Source organism: Notechis scutatus, chromosome 3, assembly GCF_049901735.1.
Source record: "Notechis scutatus isolate UNSWTSFEM ecotype Mainland chromosome 3, rNotScu1.2, whole genome shotgun sequence".
NCBI classification, from domain to species: domain Eukaryota; kingdom Metazoa; phylum Chordata; class Lepidosauria; order Squamata; family Elapidae; genus Notechis; species Notechis scutatus.
The window spans coordinates 22,221,942-22,232,356 of NC_142011.1; the positions used below are offsets into that span (position 1 = coordinate 22,221,942).

At 42.9% G+C, this 10,415-nt stretch overlaps 1 protein-coding gene across 1 annotated transcript; it reads right to left on the reverse strand.

The window, feature by feature from the left end:
- Positions 1-3,046: 3,046 nt before the first annotated feature.
- On the reverse strand, positions 3,047-8,948 carry CEBPB (CCAAT enhancer binding protein beta). The gene has a single exon (XM_026664978.2). The coding sequence runs from the start codon at positions 7,412-7,414 to the stop codon at positions 6,347-6,349; it is 1,068 nt and encodes a 355-aa protein (XP_026520763.1). The 5' UTR covers positions 7,415-8,948; the 3' UTR covers positions 3,047-6,346.
- Positions 8,949-10,415: the final 1,467 nt, after the last annotated feature.

The following is a 10,415-nucleotide window of genomic DNA, read 5'->3' on the forward strand; positions in this document are numbered from 1 at the left end:
GATATTTATTTACTTACTGTGTTTATAACTTGCTCCAATCAACCACAATTTGGGGCAGTGAAAATACAGCCCAGGTAAAACCATATGCCAAAGTTCAAACAAATGAAATATATAAGAGGCAGCAGGTTGGAAACCTCCTGGAATAACACGGATTTAATTTGCTTTCTAAATACAAGAGCAAGGTGCTATACCCTACACTTATGGGATAAGGCGTTGCAAAGACTAGAGCCTGTTTCCAGGGCCTGTCATGGGGAGTACCCAGGGCTGCTGAAAAATGAGCGGCTATATAAATGCTTCAAATAAAATAACAGGTATTCCTCAACTTGTAACTGCAACGGAGCTCAAAATTTATGTTGCTCGCCGAGACATTTGTTAAGTGAATTTTTGTCCCTTTTTACGACCTTTCTTGCCACAGTTGTTAAGTGAATAAATGTAGTTGTTAAGTTAGTGACCTAGTTGTTAAATGAATCTGGTTTCTCCATTGACTTTGCTTGCCAGGTCACAAAAGGGGATCATACACCCTGGGACACTGCAATCGTCATAAATACGAGTCAGTTGCCAAGCCTCTGAATTTTGATCATGTGACTATGGAGATGCTGCAATGGTGTTAAAGTGTGAAAAATGCTCATAGCTCACTGATTTCAGTGCCATTGTAACTTTGGACTGTCACTAAATGAATTTTTGTAAGTCAAGAACTATCTTTGAATAAATGTGGCCTGCACCTATGGACCTGAACAGGCCCCTCTATAGTTCAAACCAATCAGGCAGGTTCCATCTTGGATAGACCTGATATAACCCCACCACAGCATCATGAAGTCTTTGAAACTGACAGCCAGTGAGGTTATTGGCCTGGTTCTCCCAAATCCTGGGATTTCTACATCACATCTGAACAATATTATGGAATCATATATGTACAAATGCACATGTTGTACAGGCAATTGAGCATTCAGCCTAAAATGTTACTTTGTGCTATAAATCAATTTTAAACAATATTTACCTCATTATTAATTTGATGCATATTTTGCTAATCATGAGCATGCTTTAAAAAAAAACAAAATTGTTCATTGTAAGCTTCACAAGATTAAACAAACCACATTGCACTTCTAACCCTCTTTTTGTCATTGTTATTTTGGAGAGTTTTGTAAAAGGCTAAAATGATAAGACAACACTCAGAAGTAACCCAAACTTTCAATGCTACCATATAAAAACTCAAAAAGTTAAACAGTGAAATAAAACAGTGCTTTATTTAAGCAGACTTAAACAATAACTTTATGGTTCATTTCAGACTATTAAACATATGCCCAATCCCATATTCTCAAAGAATAAAGCATTCTGTAAGTTGATTTCCAAATGTTTAAGGACTGCTTAATTTTAAAAATTCTGCTTGCTTCTTTCTTCTTTTCCCTCCATTTTTAATTCTTGCATCTTGTTTTTTGGATTATTGACCAAAGAACAATAACTTGTTTCAGATTAGCAGACTAAAGCTGAAATTCAAATTTAACTACAAATATTTTTTCTTATTTAAGGAATTATGGCTCTGCTAATGTTGATTGTACAAGAGAATGACTATAATACATTTTCAGCACAATCATTGCATCCCAAACTCGCCTCCCCTACGTACACAGTTTTTCTATTGCTTTCACAGTCAAATACTGGGGATATCAGCAATACTAAAATAGACAAACCAACTGATAGAGGCTGATATTTTCTGGATTTTACTTGGGAAGCAGAAGGTCAGACAGCCACATTTATTTTATTTATTTGAATAAAGGGCTATTTTTTTTCCTCAAAAGCTAAAATGGTGGTAGATTGCGGTGACATCTCTGACTTGCTGAAAATTAAGTCATGGAAGTTCTGCCTAAGTCACAAGTTCTGCCTAAACTGCTACCGTGTAAAAGGCATTTTCTTGTTGGACAAATATGGTAAGCTATACTGTTCCATAATGCAAAAGTAGGCATAAACATAACAAATAAATTAACTGCCTTATTAATTGCTTGCACATTATGTCTTGAGACTACTCCCACAGTGCTTCTAATAATTTGCTAGTTAAGCGCTTCTAAAAACACATTAGTAATTTTTTCCACAGTTGATTCTGAGTACAATCGCAGAGTATTGAAAAGAGGAAAGGATCTGGTAGATCTTACAGATTAAAAGACTAGCAGATTCAATGTAGTTTCAGATTTTTATAAAGTCTAGTCTACTACATCAAAATTGGTATTCTACAATGGTGGATCATTATCTCATAACCATTTGGAGGCTCCTTACAGAAAGAAAACAAGATCCAAGGAAATGATGAAAGGAAGCAAGAAAGCATCCTAAACAAAATAAGTTATTATTTTTTAAGGAAGCAACTACTCTGTTGCTGCAACTGAAGAATCAAACTTGGGGAATCTGAATGCCTTTTGCAATTCAGAATATTCTACTCAAATTACAAATTTACAAAATTCAATGAACAGTACTTCATATGGAATAGGACACCTGTACTTTAGCAAGGCTCGCAGAGTTTCAGTAAGTGGGAGATAATCACAAAAGACTAAAGAATAATTGTGTGGTATGCTTTGGACTCAATTACTGTATCAGTCTTGTCTAAAACATTGAAATAAGCAAGGTGTTGTTTTTAAGAACAGTAAAATAAGAATATAGAACAGGAAGCTCTTTTGAGATTGTGCCCCTTTTTATTTTAATGAAACCAGATTGCAACCAAAGTCCATAACCATTAAAAGTTACTTTAGGTATGCCCCAAGATTTTGATATGCCTAACAAATATCTGCTTTCACCCCTATGGAGATCCTCCATAAGATATAGCGAACAATTTTTGCTATGTAGCATAACAGTCGCGATTCAAGAATTACTGGTCTTAAAACCCTGCTGGGCAGAATGAACTAGTCAGTCTGTTCTTGGTTTGTAGCTGTTTTCTGTTTCTAGGAAATCAATATCTGAAGACAAAGATGAAAATGAAAACTTTCAAAACTAACAGAGGAAATTTTTTGGCAACTAACAGAAACCAAACCACTTGATGCAAAGTTATTTAAGGGGTTTTTTAAAAAAAGAAAAATGCATTCACAGTGTATTTAACATGTACAACATAGGCTTTGGATTTTTTTTCAATTATCAGACTGAGCCTAAGATCCTACTTATTGGAGTTAGTTCTGTGGAACTGTATTTTGCTGTCACAAAACCAAACAAGTGCATTCATTCTGATGTCTAGTAAGTTTCAATGGGACTTAATGAATGCCAATTGCTGCTCAGAATCAAAGTCTAAGAGGAATAGCAACTGAATTGGATAAAGGTACTCCAGCTCAGATTCAAGAGAAAATATTTCATGGTATTTGAAAGGGGATTGATTAGCCTAGTAAAATATATTTTCCTGTTTTTTGCAATAACCTGACCTACATGATAAGTGGAGAAATCCCCATGCATTTCTTATATACTCCTTAGAAAATGTCACATCAATCAGCGAAAGAAGTATAAACTATCTTACCTATCCAAGATTCCTGGGGAAAAGGCTATGGAGGTTGCAGAAACTGATATTAGGAGGGTCCTTAAGACCGTAGTAGGTAAAAGCCGAACTCCATTCCTCCGTAAGGCCATTACCTGTTGCTAATTAAAACATAGTTATATCAGGAAGAAAAGACATTCAGAGGTGCTCCTTGTTCTTTTTTACAAAAAGGCTACTGGGCTTAAAAAGAAGGGTTAAAAGATTTCTGTCCATCCTACTTGAGTTTGCAAATCTTTTTTCTTCCCTTAATCTGGCCTTATTCTTCAGAGTTTGCCTTAACAAGTCCCTGGAGTTTTCTTGGCAAGGTTTTCAGAAGAGGTTTGCCATTATCTCTTTTCTGGGGTTAAGAGAAAGTGACTGGCCCAAGGTCACCCAACTGATTTTGTGCCCAAGAGACACTAGGATTCAGTCTCCCAGTTTCTATTCTGATGTTTTAACCACTATGTCAAACTGGCTCTCACGAGAAAAGTCTAGAAGTACTTATAAAAGCTTAGTATGTGAGAAAATGCTGAGTAAGTTTAACTTCTTTATCTAGGCCTCAAAGATACACATACAATGAATTCCAGGCTCTGTTAACATTTTACAAGTGACATAAATGCAGTAAGTAAACTACAGAAGGCCAGGAATGTCCAGATTCCAGCGAAATCCTTCAGGCTATCATCAGGAACACATTCACAACTGCCTTCACCATACATTCACTTGCTTCCATTCACACATGCAATCCCCTCAATACTAACTGCAATAGAACTCATGAACCATTCGCAATAAAAGAATAATGGGAAAGGCAGTAGCAGTCGTACAGGTGTGTAAGAAAACATCGAAAATCTGGAAAGAGCCAAAGGCTGAAGGTAATTGCTTTTGCTTTGTAGCTGCAATTAACACAATTTGCATCTGATTTAATACAGCAAACAGCAAATGCTAGGCTGGAAGACATGGATCATACTGGTGCTGCAACATCTTTTTTGCTATAGTTTATCCTAAAGGGAAGGGCATTACTCCAGTTTTTCAGGACTTTTAATAAGCAAATTATGTGAACCCCTAGAAGCGTAACATCTGTTCTTTAAAACCCCGAAAGATCCCAGAAGCAGAATGAATTTATTTCAAACAAAATAACGGTGAGAGTCCTAATATGGTCCCGCATTTTACCTGCTTTCTGAAATTCCTACGCTATGGACTTTTTAGAAAAACTTAGAAACTACAAAAGTTTCTTCCATTTTTTCTTTTACATGTAGATTTATTATAAAGAAAAACTCACATAAGATGAAACATATTTGTACGCTTTCCAAAACTGTAATTACCTAAACATTCCCCCATTTTTAAGTAAGCTGCACAGATGAAATGTATTCTCTCTCCACCAGGCACAATAGATAAGAAATGATAGGTTAAAGGCACATTCATTATCTTTTTCATCACAAACTTATACCTCTTTCCAATATCTCACCCTGATTTGTAGTGACGCTCAGATCCATAAACAATTTAATAATTAAAGAAAGGAACAGATCAGTTCAGAGCGGTGTTTGCTCCAATTCTTTTCTAACAATCTCATTTGATTTTATTAAACACCCTCAAAACCAAAGGCTTTGGAAGAAATCTTCCTAAACTGATGGGCATGGCTCCTACTTATATTTCTGACTCCAGATTTCCCCACTCTCCTCCCAACTCTTGCAGAGCAAAAGCAGGTACAGTATCGTCAGCACCTCACAAATAAAAAACTCATTTTCCATCCTAGCAATAAAATTTTATTAAAATTGTTCATTAATGCTTCATATGCAGCAAGAACGCATAGATCCCAAAATATACATACGTCTTTTTTCCTTATAGAAATAGATCATTCTTTATAATAAAAAAAACCAGTAGGAACATCTTTAACAGATTACTCAATCCATGACTGACAGTTACATGAGGTTGCATCATGTATAGCTGGTGTTCCCAGCCATGTTTAAAAGATTGCATCATTCTGAACTCACTTCTCTCCTTTAACGTTATATATATTTGTTTAATTTAAATAACACTAAGCACTCAAACTTCCCACCCACCCCAAAAAAACAAAACAGGAAAAAAAAAAAACCAAAACCCCTTTGCAAAGACAATCATATCGGATATTAAATGGCTTCTTTAGGTTGAGTTTGGTATGGGCTTTTCCTTTTTTTTTTTTTTTTCGTAGAAAAAAATAATGAAGTTGAAAAACTACGGATTCCTCCATGAAGTCGCGCAGAGATCCATAGAAACCGGCAGAGAACTCCCCCCGCCAGCCGAAGGAGTCATACTGCAAGAAGCAGCTTAGGGCGGAAGGTTTCTCCCATCATCAAACAGCGCGAATTAAAAGGCCAAAAGTATAATTTATATATATATATATATATATGTTATTCAGCTTTGTTGTAGCTACAACTTTAAAAGCACAACTATAATGACGTGGGAAAATACCCAAACAAAGCTGAATAACATACATGTAAGTACCCACGAAAACTTCCCCCTTTGGGCCTTTCTCTTTCCACCCCCCTCCGACCCGTGCTAGTCCTGAAAAGATGGGCAGATGTACCCACAGGGGTCTCCAACCTTGGTGACTTTAAGCCTGGTGGACTTCAACTCCCAGAATTCCCCAGCCAGCAAAGCTGGCTGGGGAATTCTGGGAGTTGAAGTCCACCAGGCTTAAAGTCACCAAGGTTGGAGACCCCTGACTAGACTGCCCCCTTCACACATACACACATACACGCGCGCGCACCGCTCCATTCCTCCCCCGCCCCCCGTAACCCTTCGCCTGCCCAAACCCCACACAGCGTTGTTTCCAGCGGCGTCCAGCTGTTCGGGGGAGAGGAGGGGGGGGGGAGGGTCAACGGGGAAAAAAGGCTAGCAATGTCCGGAGGAGGCCAAAAGCGGCTCGGGCAGCTGTTTGAACAAGTTCCTGAGGGTGCTGAGTTCCCGGGAGAGCTGCTCGACTTTCTTTTGGAGCCGCTCGTTCTCGGCAGTCAGTTCCAAGACTTTGTGCTGCGTCTCCAGGTTGCGCATCTTGGCTTTGTCGCGGCTCTTGCGCACGGCGATGTTGTTCCTCTCGCGGCGGATCTTGTACTCCTCGCTGTGCTTGTCCACGCACTTCTTGGACTTGTTCTTGCCGCTGCTGCCGCCGCCGCCGCCTCCACTGGGGCCTGCCGGGTAAACGCCGCCGCCGCCACTTCCTCCTCCGACCGAGGCGGACTTCGAGGAATCGGACGGGTTCGGGGTGCCGGGCGGGCTGGAAGACGACGAGGTGGAAAGGTTCCCGCTGCTCCCGCTCGGCACGGACTGGTAGCCCAAATAGGAGCGGACGGTGCTGCCGTAAGGCGAGGACATTCCCCCCAGGCCGGGGCCTGCTCCTCCTCCTTCGCCGCCGCTTTCTTCCTTGCGGGCCCCTTTGCAAGAATCCAAGTGCTCGAAAACCGGCTCCACTTTGGTCTCGACCATCTGCGGCGGGAAACAACCCAGCAGCGGCCCGGCTTTGTGGTTCTGTCCGACGCCCGAGTGGTGGCTGTGTCGGCTTAGGCTGATGTAAGCGTAGTCGGGGTGCTTCTTCCCGCCGCCTTTATAGTCCTGCTCGGAGAAGAGATCGGAGAGGAAATCTTGGCCGCTGCTCCCGCCGCTGCTGCAAACAGGCTCAAAGTTGCCCCCTGCTGCCGTGGAAGGAGGCGGCGGCGGCTGCTGTTGCTGTTGCGGCGGCGGCTGCGATGCTAAAGGGTCCAGGTAAGGGCTGAAGTCGATGGCTCTCTCGTGATCCCCCACGGTGAGCTCGGTCATGGAGCGGGCCCCCGCCGCCCGGGGGTGCAGCTTGTTCAGAGCAGCCAGACAGTCCGCCTCGTAATAGAAATTAGCCACTTCCATGGATTTAAAGGCCGCGGGCTGAAGGGGGTGGCATGCCTGATCCCAGGCTACCAGGCGTTGCATGAAAGCAAAAGGAGGGGAGCGGCGGGGGCGAAGGGGAACCTCGGCCACCGGAGACACCCCCCCTCTCCAATGCCTCCAGAAGCGAGAGGGCGGGGACGTTGCAAGCGCCGACCGAGGAGACGCCGGCAATTCCTCTTTGCCTTCCCTTGCCTTTTGCTCCTGAAACTCCCGTCCGAAATCGGGGGGCGGGGAAGGGAAGGGGCTTGAGAGGGCCCCCTTCTTCAAATCAAAAAAATGGAAATTGAAAATCGCGAAGGGTTGCTTAGACGCTGCAGCTGCCGGCCGAGCGCTCCTGCTGCTGGTTCCTCCGGACCATTTGGCGGTAGGTGCCGAGTCTCTTCTCCTCCTGAAAGTCTCTTGACTTGGGAAAGTTCCTTTGCGCTCAGTTATTTATAGGGGCGGAGCGGCGCAGCGCAAGCACAGAGAGAGAGAGAGAGAGGTCATTCACCGCCTGCTTGCTGTGCGCTGTCCGCTGTCCGCTGTGCGCTATGCGCTCCGGCGCTCGGAGAGGGCTCGCTTGCTGGCTGGCTCCAGCCTTCAAAGTAAGGCGTTCGCGGAGCGTCTGTACTTCCCGGAGCCTTGGCCATTCATAACAAGGCGACACCACGGCGCGATTCGAGGAGGAGAGGAGGTGGGAGCAAGGGCTGGTTGGCCCGGGCTCGCCACGAGGGGAGGGGCGTCTTTGCAGCCGGGGCAAAGTTGGGCGTGCGTATGATCTTTTCTCCTGAGCCCCAGTTGGGTTTTCCCAAACCCTGAATGGGGTGATCCGGGCTTGGACGGAAGGCTCTGGCATTCCAGATTCCCAAATTTCTTCGGCACCTCCGGTTTGGGAAGAGAAGGTTCTTTCCCCACCCCCCCTCCAAGCCAAATGCATGGACTGATTTGCGCTCCTATTAAAGAAGACGGGTCCCTTTCGCGGCCCGTCGTCCCAAGCGGACCCAAACGAGGCTTGGATAGGATTGCCTTATTCTAAAATACCTTTACAGAGCAAGGAAGTCCCGTGGAGCGCAGCAACCGGAGCTCATGGCTCCGGTCACAAAAGTAGATCTTGCAGCCTCGTTTGTGGGTGGAGAGAAGTTTTCAATGAGAGTGAGTGTGCCAGGCTTAAAAGAGGGTGGACAGATACCCCACTCAAAGCAGCTGAAACCCAAGATCTGTGTTTGCGTGACATGGTTGTCCATGATTAACATCGTGCATGACATTACCCAATGTTCTTGACACCTTGAACCATAAATTATGTGGGCAGAAGTTTTGCACAATATCTAAGGCTAACATTTCGTTGGGTAGTTTTAAGATACATGGGTGTCGTGCTTTTTGACTAATTACGGTGTTATGCCTCTGATTAAAACAGATTTCAAAACAAGCCAGCATAAGATTGTGCTGCTAGTGATGGTTAGTGCAGAAACGAGGTCTGGTAAAAAATAAATTTTGTCTCAAACGTGGATGTAGCAAATGAGGAAGAGCCACTGCAAAAAAGAAAGGAAAGGAAAGGAAAGGAGAGAGAGAAAGAAAGAAAGAAAGAAAGAAAGAAAAGAAAGAAAGAAAGAAAGAAAGAAAGAAAGAAAGAAAGAAAGAAAGAAAGAAAGAAAGAAAGAAAGGAAAGAAAAAGAAAGAAAGAAAGAAAGAAAGAAAGAAAGAAAGAAAGAAAGAAAGAAAGAAAGAAGAAAAAAAAAAGAAAAAAGAAAGAAAGAAAAGAGGAAGGAAGGATTTTCTGAAACTTCGGATAAACTTGTTTTGCACTCTAGAATCCTGAATTAACATGCTCTTCACCCAATCACTCCCACTCCTGGGCACAGCGTTTTGCCTTCTGCCGTGGAAAAGAGGCAGGATTGGGTAAAGATGCCTAGATGTTGTTACAGTTTATCAGTGTGTTATTCCTTCAGCAAAAGACATGATGGTAGGGAGGTCGACTTCTTCTTAGGACCCAGAAATCAGAAGATGACATGGAATTCAGCACCTTTTCAAAAGGAGGTTCCCCTTTGCTGATTGCTATCTACATATTTCTGGCATTTTTCTGGCATGGAAAGTATTTGGTTCTGTTCAGAAGGAATTGCATGATAGCCCCTTTCCAGGCTAACAATTGTTATTAAAAAGCAGAAACTTCCATGAACTGCAGTTCACTTCGGCAGATGCACAGCTGCTGTGCCTGAAGTGTGTGCCTTTTGCTAGCATTTGCTAGTTCAAAAAGAAACTTGGGTTACCCTAGACTAACCCAGTTCTCCTCCTGCAGTGATTCCCATAGGAAATCCAAAGTGCCCCGTGGAGGTAAAGCAGACCTGAGAGTTTTCTCTCTTTCTCATGAGTATTAGGGGAGGGACTGGTCTTCTCTCCAAGATCACCCCCCATCCTTTCCCCACGTGTATCTTTTGCAGCTGTGAGTGTCGTCATTTGGTCTGGAATGAAAACAGTGCACTTTAAATGGCGTCCTTGGAGTGGCCCTGACATTCCTTGGCAAGTTTGAGCTCTCATTGTCTTCTGAAGGACCACAGCGAGCTTGGACGTCATGAGTTTCGAGACTCTGTGTTTAGGTGTTAAAAGATGCCCACCTTGGAAGCCAAATGTGTGGGTCCCCTCACCGAGGAGCCCCGTATTTACCTGCAAAGAGTCATGACTCAGTCCCAGAAGAAAGGGCAAAAAGAAAACAAAAAACAAAGCAATCGAAGCCAAACATGTAATTAAAGAAAGCAGGAGTGTCTTTTGCCTTAGCAGGGGCCTTAGCAGCACCGGGGAGCAAATGGTATTGCATCTCGGAATAATATGAACCAATCCTGTGGTGTGAGAACACCAACGTTAAGCCAGAGGAACAGGTATTGCATTATGCGATTCAGCAGACAACTCTTTATGAAGGCCCAAACCTCAGAGATTTTAAAAAGAGGAAGGGTTTTTTTTAAAAAAAAATTGGGTATATAGCCATGCATTCCTTTTACTCTCTTTTCAAATCGATCTTATTGGCTAGAATATATATAAGTAGTGATCCAAATCAGGCTTAAATTCTGATACG